Here is a 16,908-nt window from a genome sequence, read left to right as displayed (position 1 = left end):
CTCACCCGAGGATATTTTTTCATTTTTTGTACAGATAGAGTGGGAGGGAGAGAGAGAGAGAAACATCGACGTGAAGGGACACATCGAGTGGCTGCCACCCGCACGATCAACCAGGGCCGGGAACAAACTGCAACCGAAGTACGTGCCCTTAGCGGGAACCGAACCTGGGTCTCTCCGGACCGCAGGCCGACGCTCTAACCACTGAGCCAAACTGGCCAGGGCTGTTTTATTGTATAATTTAAAACATTTAGAAGAGTTATTAAGTTGGTTCCACTGTGAAATCAGCTCAATTATTTATTCAGAAAGGTATAACCACTTGAGCTGGTTTGGAATAGGTGCAACTGTACTAAGTCTTCAAAGGCTGGGTCATGTAGCACAGATTCCATTTTCTTCATGCACTGAAAGTGGCAAAAACAGACTAATGCACACAATTAAACTACAAAATATTTTAAATAATATACTCTAGCTTAAAATAAATTCCAGACATCTTAAATATAGGTAGCAAATAAATGTAAGTCAACAGCAGCCCTTAGAAACACAATCTTCCTTAACAGAATTAGATGATAATCCATTCTTACCTCATCAGGTCCAGGGCTAAACTCATATCCAATTGCAAAACATTTGAAACCATAGAAAGAAGCTTTGTCATCTTTCACATAATCTGATGCAGTCTCCAACGAAAAAAGGGCCTCATTTCCTAAGGAAAAAAAGCTAACATTGAATTCAGTATCTGAAACAACTTTTATCTTTTATCTATCTCAAGATAGGTAGCAACACCAATAGGATTCTAAAAACCTAGTCATTTTGGAGGGGTTCCTCTATCTACTTGAACAAACCTGTGCTAAAACAACTCTAGAAACAATGGAACCACGCAAGTTAACTGTTATTATTTTTCTTTATGATCAAATTCTCCTTAATCAAACATCCTACCTTTAAGTTACATGAGCAATCAATTATCTGTCAATTATTAAAGTGAGCAATTCTCTACCCTGGTATCTGGCTTTATTTGATGTCTTCACAAACATAGCAGTTCAGACCAGAAAAAACAAAAAAGCTTCTGAATTCAAACTGGCTATTTGTTTAAGGGATTATAAGAGTAGTTACGGTTAGTTGGTTGAAAACACAATAGACCACGTATATTTTTAAAAACTTATAAACTTTCTTTTAAAGAAAAACAGCAGCAACAGCAATAACAAAAGTGCTCTCATTCTCTCTGTCTCTCTCTGTCTCTCTCTCTCACACACGTCCAAAGCACACACACACAAATAGCTTTAACATAATTCAATAGGTTATGTGGTTCACCAATACTTTTAAAAGGAAGGCAGTTCTTAGTAAGTTCTCAAAATTTACCACTTACGGGGAAAAAAACTATCTAATCCATTTTTTCTATACTTCGATCCCAATTACAGACAGCTACCCCTCAATATTAACTCTCTGCTTAGGTCAAGCTAACATTCTCTCTTCTCAAACTTGGCCATGATATGCCACCCCTTGCCCAGAGTTTTCTTTACTTCTCAGTTGCAATCCAAACACACAGTTGGTCTTAAATAAATTCTTCTAAAACTTAAATATACATTTTTAATGATTTATCCTTACTAAACATAATGATCATAAATGTACATATTTTACCATATAAAAAAGAAGAGAAAAAAAATAACTTACCTGGCAACACTAAAACCATAGTAGGCCACCCAGAAGACCCTGAATATTTCTTCAGTTCTATCCAGGAATTAAGATTTTCATGAACAGATGTCAATTTTGGTCCATATCCTGAATTCTGAATAGTTCTGACAGGAATCAACAAACGGAGGACATCTTCTGATTGTGCAGTACCACACTGAGGGTCGAACTCGATTGTCATCCACCGTACACATTCTGGAAATGTCACCTGAGGTCAACAGGCAACAGGACATTTGCATTTGTTAAGAAGAATTAGATTTTTCCTTTCTCTCTTAAAAACAGGACATCACATTGCAAAGATAATGCTTTCAACATATTTGTAAAATAATTTTTAAGTAGAGAACTAATAGAGAAGTTTAATATGATCAGAAATCAAGGTATTATTGTTCAATATCAACTGTGCCTACTCCCCACTTGCAATACCTGCTGCTTCTACCTAACACTTGGTTGATATTACATTAATATTTGTAAATACACATTGATATCATTATAAAAAATATTAAAGCTACTTAATATCCATAAACATTCAGCTATCTGATTTTTTTTTTTTAATCCTCACCTGAGGACATTTTTCCATTTTTTGTTCAGATAGTGTGGGAGGGAGAGAGAGGAAGAGAGAGAGAGAGAAAAAAAACATCGATGTGAAAAGGTCACATCGAGTGGCTGCCTCCCACATGACCCAACCAGGGCCAGGGACAAACTGCAACTGAGGTACGCGCCCCCAGCGGGAACCGAACCTGGGTCTCTCTGGATCACAGGCCGACGCTCTAACCGCTGAGCCAAACTGACCTGGGCTTAGCTATCTGATTTTTTTGTAGAATAGTTTACTTATATTATAATTTTCCATTTCAGTAAGTACATATTTAAGAATATAAGTACAGCCCTGGCTGGTTTGGCTCAGTGGTTAGAGCATCGGCCTGTGGTCCAGCGAGACCCGGGTTCAGTTCCCACTAAGGGCACGTACCTCAGCTGCAGTTTGTCCCTGGCCCTGGTTGGGTCGTGCGGGTGGCAGCCACTTGATGTGTCCCTTTCACGTTGATGTTTCTCTCTCTCTCTCTCCCTCCCACTCTATCTGAGCAAAATGTGGAAAAATGTCCTCGGGTGAGGATTAAAAAAAAAAAAAAGAATATAAGTACATAAACTAAAATATAATTTAACCTATAAAATATAAAGATATAGCAATGAAAAATGAATAAATTACTAAAATGTAAGGATTTAGTCACTTTTAGGTTATCTAGCATTCATAGTATCTATTACAAATGCTTCTCTTCATTAGCAAAAAACCTTCATATATTATGAAAATATAAAAACACACACGAACACATACACACTTACACCATGATAAAAACCTAGATTTTTTTATTTTTCTAACCTGAAGTTTTACAGTATATATGAGTTTATAATGGCATATAATTACATGTATTTTTTTTTTTTTAATCCTCACCCGAGGACATTTTTTCATTTTTTGTACAGACAGAGTGGGAGGGAGAGAGAGGAAAAGAGAGAGGGAAACATCGATGTGAAAGGGACACATCGAGTGGCTGCCACCCGCACGACCCACCAGGGCAGGGGACAAACTGCAACCGAGGTACATGCCCTTAGTGGGAACCGAACCCGGGTCTCTCTGGACCGCAGGTGGACGCTCTAACCGCTGAGCCAAACCGGCCAGGGCTAATTACATGTATTTTTAAGGCCACTTTTAAGCTTCTATCACTATCATCACCAAGACAATTCTGTCATTGTAGTCAAATTACAGTTAAGCAGGTCTAAGTCAAATAGTAAACTATGAATTACTTACAGAATATAATATTAGCCTTAACAATTTCTTAAGTATAATACTAATCTAAAAATATTACCTGGAACTAAGGCAAACATTTTTAGTAAATGACTTTTAAAATTTTCTATTTAAATAAAAAGAATGTCATAATAACATAAATGTAAATTAAAACTTAACTGAGATACCATTTCTCCCATTATGTTGGCAAATGGCCCAAAATTTAAACACATACTCTGTTAAGGAGGCTGTGAAAAAATGAACATTCTCATTCATTGTTGATGGGTACACAAAACAGTATGACCTCTGTGTACGGGAATTTGTCAACATGTAGCAAAACTACACATATGTTCACACTCTGAATCAGCAATCCCAGATCTATGAAACACAAGACTCCTCATTCCATATTTGTTTAACCTAACAATTCCACTTATAAAATTACTTTAAAGATATGCTTCAAACAACATGAAAAAAAAAAAAAAAAAAACATATGCACAAATTATTCATTGTTAAAAAAATGCAAAATACTTAAAACACCCTAAATGCACACAACCATGAGACTGAATGAATAAACTATGATACATCTTTACTGTGGAGTAATATGTAATTGTAATGAAATAAAAATAAATTCTCTCTCAGTCTCTCTCTCTCTCTCTCTCTCTCACACACACACACACACACACACACACACACACGCACACTCATTCAAACACATTCCTGCATCAGGTCTGTTTTCCTTCCCTCTGTTTTTCCTAGAGGCCTTTCTTTTGCCTCTGTAACTTGTTTCCTGAGGCCATCCCCCACCCCCACCCCCGCAGCTCACTTCTACCTCTATGACTAAGTATTAAAAAGAAAAAGATGAGAATTATCTCTTTAGATAGATATGGAGAGATTTCTAGACACAATGTTAAATATAAAAAACAAAGTGCAAAGTAGTACACATAGTGTGCTATTTTTAAATAAAAAAGGAAAAGAAGACTATGTATCCATCCAGCCTGATTTTTTTCAAAAAGAACACAGGAAGGATAAACCAGGATATTTACTGGAGTGAGAAGCAGAGATGGGAAAGGGAAAGGACTTATAATTCTGAGCATATTAATCTGGAAATTTTTATTTCTGGAACTATGTTAATACTTTACATATTTATTAAGCACAAATAAAAAAATAAGCATAACTTTATATCAAACTGATCGTATAGCAACCTACACATATACCCAAAAAGAACTACTCTAAGAAACTTTTGAATATTGTACTTTGATTATATAATATCAGGGGCATTTATTATAAAGACCAATATGCAAAGAAATCATTACTTTTACTTAATAGTCTTATTATTCACAGTGACATACATTAATGAAACAGGTATGAAGAAAAGACATTTTTGATTTTGATTGGAACTAGCAAGGAATGCTCAAAAACTAATGAAAATTCAGCAAAAGGACACAGAATACATCTCGAATGAACTTTCACTGGTCAAATAGAAGCTTGAGCTTCAAAATAAATAATAACAGCAAAGGATTATCACATAAAGCAAACAAGAATCTTTAAGTTCACACTGCCATAAACACATAAAATAATAAATAATTTTTTTAAAGTGGAAGAAACAAGAAAATTCTCCTTTTTAATAGAACACCAGCTAGAAGGAATAATAGAATTAGAAAACCACCATTTTGCAACCACTATAGTAATAAGTGTTTTGGGTAAAAATAACCAATGGATGCTAAAACCATTGGGAAATTTTTTACACAGTATCTAGAAGCCTACCAACAGACATTTGCACAGAAAAAGAGGGGAAAAAAGCTATTTTTGGAGAATTTGTCAACTATCACCTTAATCAAGTGACTAAGTTGCTGTCCAAACTGTGTAACTTGAGTCTAATCATCATAAAATGATCAATCAAATGCAAATAAAAGGATAGTTTTACAAAACCACTGACTGTATTCTTTTAAAATGCCAATGTCATAAAAGACAAAGAAAGACTGAGAAACTGTTTCAGATTAAAGGAGATAAAAGAGGCCTAAAAACTAATTGTAATGTATGAGTCTGATTGGATCCAAAGTCTGGGTTAAAAAAAAAAAATGCTACAAATGCCACGGTTGGCACAACTGACAAAATGTATAACTTATAATGTGACATAATATTATTATTTATTATGATAATAATAATACAACATCAATGTTCAATTCCCTAAATTTGATCACTGTATTACGGTTATACAGAATAACTTCATTTTTATTAGGAATAAGTGAGGGATCATGATGTTTGCAACTTACTCTTAAATGGTTCAGTAATAATAAATATAGATACATAAATACATAAATAAACACAACAAATGGGTCAAAATGATTCCTGAAGAAGCTAAATGAAAGGCTTACAAGTGTTCATTGTGCAAATCATGTTACTTTTTTCTACAGGTTTGAAGTTTTTTTAAATAAAATGTTGAAAAACAAGAGGAATGACTACACACATCTTATCTGCATCTGTACATGTGTCTACTCTTACACTAAAAGACAATGAAGAGTTAAACTAAAAAATTAAATTAAAATGTTACCTATGTCAGGGAAAGAGGGAACACAGTGAAGTGACAGAGATAAAAACTAGACTTCTTTGAACATACTTTGTTTTATAGATCTGACTTTAGACTATGTAATTACTTAAATAATAAAAAATGAAACAAGATTTTTAAAAAAATCCCTAAAGATCTAGCATAAAATAAAACAAATAATGCCAAATGCATATTCAAGTTGTGGCATAACTGCACAGAGAGGGATTATTTCAACTTACTTTTTTCCTTTTTTGAGAAAGAGGAAGTAAGAGGGAGAGAGATAGAAACATCGATGAGAGAGAACACTGACTGACCACCTCCTGCATGCCCCCCACTGGGGATCGGGCCCACAACCTGGGCATGTCTCCTGACCCAGAATCAAACCAGTGAACTCTTGTTGCATGGGTTAACGCTCAACCACTGAGCCACACCAGCCGGACAATTCTAACTTACTTTAAAGCACAGTAATTGGCCATACTCACTTATTTTAAAACACAATATTTCTCTATTCATCCTAGTTGGGATATACCCAAAAGACAAGACAAACACACACACACACACACACACACACACACACACACACACAGAAAATGAATAATACACACACAGAAAATGAATAATTAAATGATTTTTTTAAATCCTCACCCAAGGACATTTTTCAGTATTTTGTTCAGATAGAGTGGGAGGAAGAGAGAGAGAAACATCGACGTGAAAGGGACACATCGAGTGGTCGCCACCCACACAACCCAACCAGGGCCGGGGACAAACTGCAACCGAAGTACGTGCCCTTAGCGGGAACCGAACCTGGGTCTCTCAGGACCGCAGGCTGATGCTCTAACTGCTGAGCCAGGGCAATGAAATAATGTTTAAATTCTAGTATTTACAGTGTCATTGAGAACAGAGATTCTAAAAGTATGAAAGAGTTTCAGATGTAACATACTACCATCCTTATTTTGAATTAGCAACATCAGTACAAACTTATGAAGTATTTGACCTTAAAAAAATACTTGTACAGAGAAATTTGTCTAGACATAAATATATAAGCATACACATATGTAAAAATAATAAGTGGCTGTGTGTATAAACACTTGTTTTATGTATATACTAGTTCTGGACACTATAAGTATCTGACCAACCCAGCGAATATTAGTATTTCTAATGCCAGATTTTGGATTTTAAATACCCATTACCCTTAAAAAGAACCAAGGCACTTTGAAAAAAATGGTTGGTTTCATATCTGAGGCAAGAAATGTGTAAAATGACCCTGGAACATCATATCATATCAGAGAACAAAGATGCTATAAATGACGACAGAGGTGTCTAATGAACTCAGGAGGCAAGCTGGAAAGGCGCCTATCCAAGAAAGACATATGCTCTAGTTTCTTAAATAAAATTCAAGGAAACAAAAAAAGAGAGAGTTGGAGGGAACCTATATACTAAAAGAGATTTTAAGAGACATAGCCAATCACAATGTATGGATCATAACTGGTTTCTAATTCAAACAACTAAAATGAACATCTTTGGTGACATGAAGAAATTGTTAGTTTTTTAGTGTGATAATATGATTCTTTTTTTATGGGTCTTCATATTTTAGAGATAAATAATGAAATATCCATGAATGTACTTTAAAACAAGTTAGGAAGGGACAAAATGGGTGGAGAATAAATGAAACAGGTTAGGCCAAGAGTTGATAACTAACTGTTGAATCTAGGATGATAAATAAATGAGGTGACTGTATTAGTTTGTCTTTGTATATGTTTACCATATTCTACAGTAAAAAGCTGAATATTTTACAAGCACATAAACTTAAACTTATAATTCAATTTTCCTGAATTTACATGATACAATTTAAAAAGCAAAAACTAAGGATTTTGAATACTCTATGACAATATTATATTATACTTAAGCTGTTTTATATGTATTTTTTACACTATGTATAATAAAGTACTTTGATTTTACTGTTATTATTAGTAATATTATTAGTTTAATCACCACCTGAGGATATTTTTCCATTGATTTTCAGAGAGAGTGGGGGAGAGGGAGAAAGAAAGAAAAACATCGATGTGAAAGAGAGACACATCGATTGGCTGCCTCCCACACAATCCCAACCAGGGACAGGGATAGAATTGCAACCAAGGTACATGTCCTTGACTGGAACTGAACCTGTGACTCTTTGGTCCATGGGCCAACGCTCTAACAGCTCAGCCAAATTGGCCAGGGCTGATTCTATTATTTTTATTTTTGAACCCAGACTCTTTTATTTACATTTTAGAAAGCAAACGGGCTGCTCACAAAGAATGGTTAGGAAATATGAAGAGGTTCATCATTTGCACTATTAAAAAGGCGTATAGTTCATTCATAATCAGTATAATTTTTCTCGAACAGCAGTTAACTTTTTAATCTCCCATTAATAAAGTACTTTAAATCCTACACTGGGTATATATATTTTCAGAGCTCAGGCAATAGTACAAATTAATATCAGTATAAAAAATATGATTTTTAAGTTTTAATAGTTATATCTACTACTACTAAAATATACAATATGCAGTTTAGCATTATATACTGCACTGTACTTGTTAAAAAAATATGAGAACAATTCTTACAAACCCTATAAAACAATACCCTTCAATGATAAAAATTCTGTCTTAAATCCTTTTGTGTATTTGACAATGCCTAATTACCTTTTCTATGTTTAACTACTATAAAAAAAGTTATACTTCTGAGCAGAGGCTAAGTATCCTTTAAGATATCACTGTAGAACATCAAACCAAGTTTTGAATTTAAACTCTCCCTAAAATTCAGTGCCCACCTTGTAGTGCATCACGCATGCAGGTTTATAGGGGTGTTCACTCTCTATGACAGCATAATGATTCGAGGTTGTACAAGCGGAGAGGCCTTGCTCGGGCTGGTTTCCTGTGGTGCTGTCTGTTGACTGATTAGGATTGAATGCAGGGGGCGCATACTTCTGATTCAAAATGGCAACTGAGGGAAGCAACTGTTGGACGAGGCCAAAGACTTCTACAGCAACCTAGTGTAAAAAAATTATTAAATGAGATAATAAATGTGAAAATTGCTTTAAAGTTATTAATTACTATAATTGTTGATTAACCTTATTATTAAGAATTCCCATCTAGAGTTTCTTCTAGCTAAGTGTTTAATAAGAAATTTGTTCAATGGGAAAAAAAGATTTTTCACAGTTGCCTTAGATGATATGAAAATAACCTAATCTTTATTTTTAAATATATTTGCCTTTTTGTGATCTGCAGTAAACTAAGTTTTATTCAATAGTTATGTCAAAAAATCAACAGTTCATAATATCGTCCCATCTTGAATATTTCACAATAAAAACACTCCTATTCTTTTACATTGCTGCTTTTATTTAAAATGCAGATTTGGCATCAAGCTCATAAATTTAAAAATCTCAGTTAATTTAAGCTTGCCTTACATAATATTTTAAAAATATATTTCCCATTCCCAAATTCTTTAAATCTAAAGCCAATAAGTAAGCATCGTAACACTTTTCTAAACAATAACAACACAGAGAGGTTGAATAATTTCTACCAATTAACATGTCTATCTCTGCTTGTTACCTGTAACCTAGGTCCTTCATAGATTAAAGCATTCTTAAAGGAAGGCTACAAAGTCTAAAACAAGATTTTGTTTAAAAAAAAGATTCAAAGTGATAGGAATTAAATTACACACCTTGGGAATAGCAGCAGCTACTGGTCCTATGTAGGCTATAATAAGGGGAAGCAGCATGGAAAACAGACTGGAAGAGCTAAGCAGTTCTGGAATGTCATCAGCTAAAAAAGTCATTAAAACTATTGTTAGAAGATAATTTCATTGTAATGAATATATGCTATACTAAATTTATATTCTATTATCTTTAGCAAAATTATAGTTGATGTTGACTAAGTGCTTATAAAGGACCTGGCACTATTGTAAGGGCTTTCTTTACATGTGTTATCTCAATCAATAGTAAACTTTTATTATCCTCACTTTTTAGAAGGGGAAACCACGGCATGCAATGTTTAAGTACCTTGCCCCAAATCATACATCTGTAAAATGGTAGAGTTAGGATTTGAACCTAGAATAAGTCATGATCTTAAACAACTACCCTTGGTGCTACACATGGCTATATGACATTAGGCAAATTACTTAATTTGTGTGTGCCTCAGTAATCGTCCATAAAGAAGGATAATAACATTACTTCCCTCATTAGGTGTTACAAAGATTAAGTGAGTTAAAATACCTAAAATACTCAGAACAAAGCCAGCACCTATTAAGCATTCCAAAAATGTTTGCTGTTAAGCTATAACATTTTCTATTTTTCCAAGGAAAGCACTTTGCTGATGGACATTTTACTCATTTCTATCCATGAACAGGGGCTAGAAAATAAATTGAGTCTAGATTATAAAGCCCTTTATGTTAAAAACCAATCAATTACTCCCAAATACCTGTTTCTAGGTCAGCTATTGCATCAGAATAAAGTAGGCACTTATTTAAAAATACAGTTTTCTAGCCCAACCTAAATCTCTAATTTGAATGTGCCAAATACTCTTCATTTTTAGCAAGTTCCCCAGTTGTTTCTGATGCGCAGCTAGGCTTAGGAACAAATGTTCTAAATAACAATAAGATGGGGTGGGTAATGGTGAATGTTTCTGTAAATATAACTCTGCTGCCAGTGTGGAAGATGGCTAGACAACTAGACGAGGGAAACAGGGAATGGTGGCAGCGAGGTTATTAGGATGTTACCCATCCATGAAAAAGAGGGCAGGTGCTTGCACCACGGCAGCCTGAACTGGGAGAGAACAGACAGAATAGAGAATACAAACTGGAAAGCTTCCAGTGGAAGAACTCATAGAACTCAATTTAGAAAAGTGAATTAGAGGAAATGTTTGGGGTTACCCAGACATTGGGTAAATGGCAATACCATTACTGGAAATAAGACATATAGAACGAAAAACTGGTCTAAAGGAGAAAACAAAATGTTTTTTGACTATGAAAACAAGGATAAAATAAACAGTTTAATCAAGAGTTTTTTTCTTACTAGGTTAACTAAGAAAATAGTAATTATCAGGTAATCGCTTTCGAACATTCTAAAAATTCTGCATTACTGTATGAAGTGTATGATCCAAAATGACTGTATGTGCATGTGTGGATCTATAATGAACAAAATACACCAGAATTCTACAAGATGGTTCCTCTTCAGTAACTCTATGCATAGTTAATCTAATATAATTATTAAAACTGTAAAAAAAAAAAAGTCTTACCATCCACAGCAAGAGCTCTGTGCAAAAGATCTTTTGCAGCTCGAACAACGGTGCTTACCACAGAGAGAGCTCTGCTACAGTTTTTATCTTCTTCATTGGCTTTACTCAGAAGTTGGGACTGTAAATCTCCATCAAATTCACTCCTATAATATGAATAATACATGAGATTATTTTACATGGTAGATAAAACATGAGCTAAATCTAGGAATCATATCTAAATCAGAGCTCTTCATTTGAAGTTTAAAAAGTTAAAGTTAAAAAAATTAAATATGGCCCGGCAAGTTTGGCTCAGTGATTAGAGCATCGGCCCACAGACCAAACAGTCCAGTATTTGATTCTGGTCAAGGGCATGTACCTTGGTTGCAGTTTGGTCCCCGGCTCTGGTCGGGGTCATACAGGAGGCAACCAATCGATGCGTCTCTCTTACAACAATGTTTCTCTCTCTTCTCTCTTCTTCTCTCTTTCTTCTTCTCTCTCCCTTCCTCCCTCCCTCTCACTCCATCTAAAGATAAATGGAAACATATCCTTGAGTGAGGATTTAAAAGAAAAAAAAGTAAATATGTAATTATATAATTTCAAGGAGTAACAGTGCTCCAAAGAAAAAGAAAGCAAGATAAGGGCATAAAGTTATTTTAAATAAGATAAACGGCAGTCTATCTTAAAACTGGTATTAAACAAAGGCCTGAATTACGTATTTTCGAAAAATCTGAGGGGAAAGTATTCAGGCAAAAGGAACAGTAAAATCAAGTTTCAGATAGAAGCAAGATTAGTGAGTTCAAGGAACAGTATAAAGACAGGTGTATCTGGAATGAAAGGAGAAAAAGTGAAGAGTGACAAGGAGGGAAAGGTAAACAGAAGTCAGATCATGTGAAGTGTATATGCCACAGTAACAACTTTATATTATATACTGGATGGGAATGAAAATTTATGAGAGGATTTTGAGCAAGAGCACAACCTGATATGACTTACATAATATCACTCTGGCTGCGCTGTGGAGAACTGATGGTAGGAGGGACTGGTTTAGAGGCTATTACAATTATCCAGGTAGAGTGTGGGTTTCAAGTAGACTGTTAATGATTGGAATAATATGACATTTTAAAAGTATAGCTAACAGGACTTAATAAACTAGATGTAAAGTATGAGAGAAAGAAGGAAGTCAAGACCATTGATGTGTGTGCCATCTCTTTTGTTTGTACTACAGGAATACATTGTTAGGTAATTCAGTAGAGACAAGCCTCCTTGCTAATATTTTAAATTAAAAGTATAGATCATAATGAATTACCTTAGAAGCATTATACTTGTGTACTCTATTGTTTTGTGTCTCATTTTTTTTTTTTTTTATCATTGGCTCTATTACAGATGTCCCCCATTGCCCCTGCCCCCATAGGCCTTCACCACATTATTGTCTATGTCCATGGGCTATGCATATACGCATATATAGTCTCTGTGTCTCATTTTTAATTGAACATTAATGGAATGCAGTATTTTAATTGTAACTTTGCCAATATCTTTATCTAGAGGCCTATTGCTATTTTTGTCCTTTATGAATTTATTGTTGCCAAGAAAGGCAGAATTACATATTTTTTCTTTCAGTAAATGTAATGTATTTTTGGTTAACAAAATACTCATATAGTTTTGGGATTTTGAAATGGTAAATATTCACGATGTGATTACATAAAAATGGAAGCTTAGTTGTGTAGATACACAAGGGACTTAGAACAAGGTGTCAGACTGGAAACTTATTGGGGTTACGAATGACTTTGTTCATTGCTTCTTGTGTTTTTCAGTTTTCTATTATACGAACATATTAACTTTTTAAAAAATGAATTATTATTTTAAAAACCTAAAAATAAAAAAGAATGACTCCAAGGAATTTGTGAATGGGAAGGACTACTTTGGACACATTAAACAAAGATGTCTATTAGTCAACTACCTAAAGCAGCCTTAAAGTGGATGCCCTCATAAGGTTACTGAGAGAACTAGCTTAGACAGCACAGGTAAAACACTTAGAGCACTGCATGGCATACAGTAATGCTTATCCCACACTAATCATCCCCATCATCTCTATTACTGTCACTCAAATAAAGGTATCAAAGAGGGACCTGGATATTCGGTCTAGGGCTCAGAGGAGATGAAAGCTAAAGATATAACCTTGGGAGCCATGGACATACAATGGTACTTACAGTTAAGATTTTAATCTTTTTAAACTGACTAATTTTTAAAAATTGAACCTAAGTGTATTTATATTAAAGCTTGGCAAAAAAAAAAAAAAAAAAATCAAGACATTTGAAACATTGCATTTTGTAGACTATATAAAGTTGGGATAGCAGATGCTTTTAAGGGGCTTTCCAGCTTTCAAAATATATAACTTTTCTCTTGTTCATGACATGATTTTAATCCATGTTTGAGAAAGAGAATAATGTAGTGTTTATTGTAGTGCTAAGTAACAGAAAGTTTTCATAATTGGGGTGAAAGGACTAGAAAGCTTTGTATCTCAGCAGCAATGTGCTGATATGTAGCTATTTAATGCCTATGATTTCTGTTCTATTTCACATAGAGAAAGGAGGCAGAAAATCTATATTCAGGGAAACTATTTTGTGCTAACTGCCTAGGCAGTGTCTCCAGATTGTTTATGAAGGAAACAGAGGAAGTAGCAAGATTCTGAAAGTCATATGCAACTTCAGTGATCTGATGGTAAGTCACATTGAAGGCAAATGTGACTGGTACACATTACTCCCTAAGATTCGAGCTAAGTTGCTAATAGAAAAATTTAAAGTCAGTGAGAAATGTTTACTTAAGTTTTTTTAACTCCAAATAATAAATATTTTATTTCCTACTGTTTACATAAGAAATGTTTTTTGTTAAATATATTATGAGAAATACATCACTATATATTCTAGGGCCCCAAGGATTAGATTCACAGGTATCAAAATATTCTGCAGACTGGACAATAGGATCAAGGCAATATTAATACTTGGGTCTAATTGATTAATCATCAATTTTAAATAATTTTGAAAAAGAAATAAATACATTCCATTTTAATTACAAACTGCAGACCACAAACTATAAAAGTGACAATAGCACATATGGCCAGTACATAAAAGTTTTAAGGATATTATAGAAATAATGGCAGAAACATTTCAAAGTATTCACCTTTCTAATGAAATAGAATTTAAATATTTAAAAATGAGACTTTTTTTTGTTGTTAATCCTCACCCGAGGATTTTTTTTTTCAGTGATTTTAGAGAGAGGGAAGGGAGGATGAGAGAGAGCGAGCGAGCGAGCGTGCGAGAGAGACATCGATGTGAGAGTGATTGGTTGCCTCTTGTATGCTCCCTAACCAGGGCCAGGGATCAAACCCGCAACCCAGGTACGTGCCTTTGACCAGGAATCAAACCCGAGACCCTTCAGTGCACAGGCTGATGCTCTAACCACTGAAATACACCAGCCAGGGCAAAAATGAGATTTTTAAAAATATGAATTAGCACAGTCCCTCATTGAGTATTATAAAAATTAAGTGAGTTAAAATACTTAAAATACTCAAGAACAAAGCCTGCAAGAAAGACACGCTGTATAATTTAATTATAATTACTCATTTAGCATATTTTACCTTGATAGTAAATAGTGTGTGTTCTACCAATTTAAAAAAAGTCCCTGATCTCTATACACACACCTACCTATAGTAAAGTATCTGTGGAATCTGTCCTCTGGTTTGGTTTGTGCCATTACTACTCAAGCTGCATGTACTGAATGTAAATGTCACACCATCAGGACACTGAACTGTGGTCATTCCTCCATCTCCATTGGCCGTTCGGCTTCCATAATTCCTCAAGCGCACAGCATATTTAACATTTTCCTTCACAATAAAGATGTAGAAGGTTTATATTTATTCATAATGTACAGAAAATATATGAAAATAACTCTACAGTACACTGGGCAAATATACTAAAATTCTTTGTCATATATATATATACACACACACACACATACACACGATTTGGTTAAATGAGTTTTTAATGAATCAAACAGGAAGATAACAAACACACTGATATTTATTTTTTAACAGAAGCTGTCCTAAGTACTTTTTGTGATTTAATTAAATTAATCCTTAAAATTACCTCATGAAGTACCATTATTATCCCTATTTTTTAGCTGAGGAATCTGAGCACAGAGAAGTAACTTGCCCAAAGTCACAAAGCTAGTAAGGAACAGAACTAGGATTTGAATACAGGCAGTGTTCTTCTTCTTAATAACACTATAAAGAGTACTAGCCATAATAAAAGATTATAAATACATAAGACAATACTTTTCTTTAATAAACTTAACATTTGAAATAATTTTAAATAAGGGAAAAAAGTAATGGTCAGTCTATTATATTTTTATTTTAAGAGATACTCAGAAACAGAAATAGACAGGCAGAAATGGGAGAAAATGTCTATAAGAAGAAGTCCAAAATATGATGCACTGTACACAGATAATGTGAGATACAGATATTGGTGTCTTATGATTCATGTTATAAACTTTACAATAAAGATTTTTGGTTTTTGGTATCTAAACTCTTTTTGATGAGGTTTCTGGTGAACTTATCTGAAATGCTGCTTTGAAGAGAGACTTATTATAGTTGAATACAGAATTACTTTATTAATAATTACTTTACTATTAAGTAAAATTCCTGTCTTGATAAAATTATTTACTGCTAGACAATTAAGTTATATAAAGTAATAACTTTAATAGTTAATATTATTAAGACCACTTACTTTTTAAAAAAATATGATTTTATTGATTTTAGAGAGAAAGGAAAGGAGAGGGAGAGAAACATTGATTGGCTGTCTCCTGCACACCCCCTTCTGGGGATCGAGCTTGCCACTTGGGCATGTACCCTGACCAGGAATTGAACCAGTGACCTTTTGGTACATGGGATGATGCTCAACCAACTAAGTCACACTGACCAGAGCAAGACCACTTACTTTTTAAATGAGTTTTGGCACAGAAGAGAAGACAGTAATGATTACTTATTGAGTTCTAAACTACACTAGACATTGAAGCACGTACTCAAGTACATCCATTATTTAATTTAATATGAACAGCATTACAATGTAGGTATTACCCTTCCCACTCTGTAAGACTTTCAGACTGGTTAAATGATGACATGCCCAGTGTCTTAGAGCTAATATGTGAAAGAGCAGGTATCTAAAGCTAGGTCCGTTTGACTCCAAAATCTAATATCTTCCACTATATATAATACTTTTTACTATACCAGACTATAAGAGATCTTTTGCAACAACAGAATATTATACAGTTTAATATCAAGAATACAGTAGGTACTCCATAAAACTATAAAGCACCACATAAAGGAATACTTTTTGACATTTCTAAAGTAAACTACATAATAATACCTCTTATTTACAAAAGAAACATATTAGTAAAATTACCTTTAAAGGAACAACTTTGTCAAGTCTGATTTCAGCGATATCACTGGGTGAATCATCTGTTGTATAGGTTCCTTTGACTAATTCTAAAGATGTCCATCTGTGAGAATGAGTTGAATCTCCTGCATGTTCGCTCTAATTAAAAAAATAAAATCCACCATACTCTTTATTACATGAACAATTTTAACCTATAATCAATAATTGTTT

At 34.1% G+C, this 16,908-nt stretch overlaps 1 protein-coding gene across 15 annotated transcripts in view; it reads right to left on the bottom strand.

The window, feature by feature from the left end:
* Positions 1-16,908, bottom strand: part of MYCBP2 (MYC binding protein 2) — a 297,109-nt gene that overhangs the window by 115,548 nt on the left and 164,653 nt on the right. For all 15 annotated transcript variants that reach the window (XM_036249657.1, XM_036249659.1, XM_036249660.1 and 12 more), the window contains 7 exons: positions 16,705-16,836; positions 14,950-15,128; positions 11,273-11,415; positions 9,702-9,802; positions 8,809-9,027; positions 1,663-1,888; positions 579-697 (listed from right to left, as the gene is read on the bottom strand). In XM_036249657.1, the coding sequence (XP_036105550.1) occupies positions 579-697; positions 1,663-1,888; positions 8,809-9,027; positions 9,702-9,802; positions 11,273-11,415; positions 14,950-15,128; positions 16,705-16,836 (1,119 nt within the window). The remainder of the gene's footprint in view (positions 1-578; positions 698-1,662; positions 1,889-8,808; positions 9,028-9,701; positions 9,803-11,272; positions 11,416-14,949; positions 15,129-16,704; positions 16,837-16,908) is intronic.

This window comes from Molossus molossus, unplaced genomic scaffold (genome assembly GCF_014108415.1).
Source record: "Molossus molossus isolate mMolMol1 unplaced genomic scaffold, mMolMol1.p scaffold_m16_p_9, whole genome shotgun sequence".
Lineage (NCBI taxonomy): Eukaryota > Metazoa > Chordata > Mammalia > Chiroptera > Molossidae > Molossus > Molossus molossus.
Note: the sequence above shows the minus strand (reverse complement) of the source record. Positions and strands in the feature narration are given on the sequence as shown.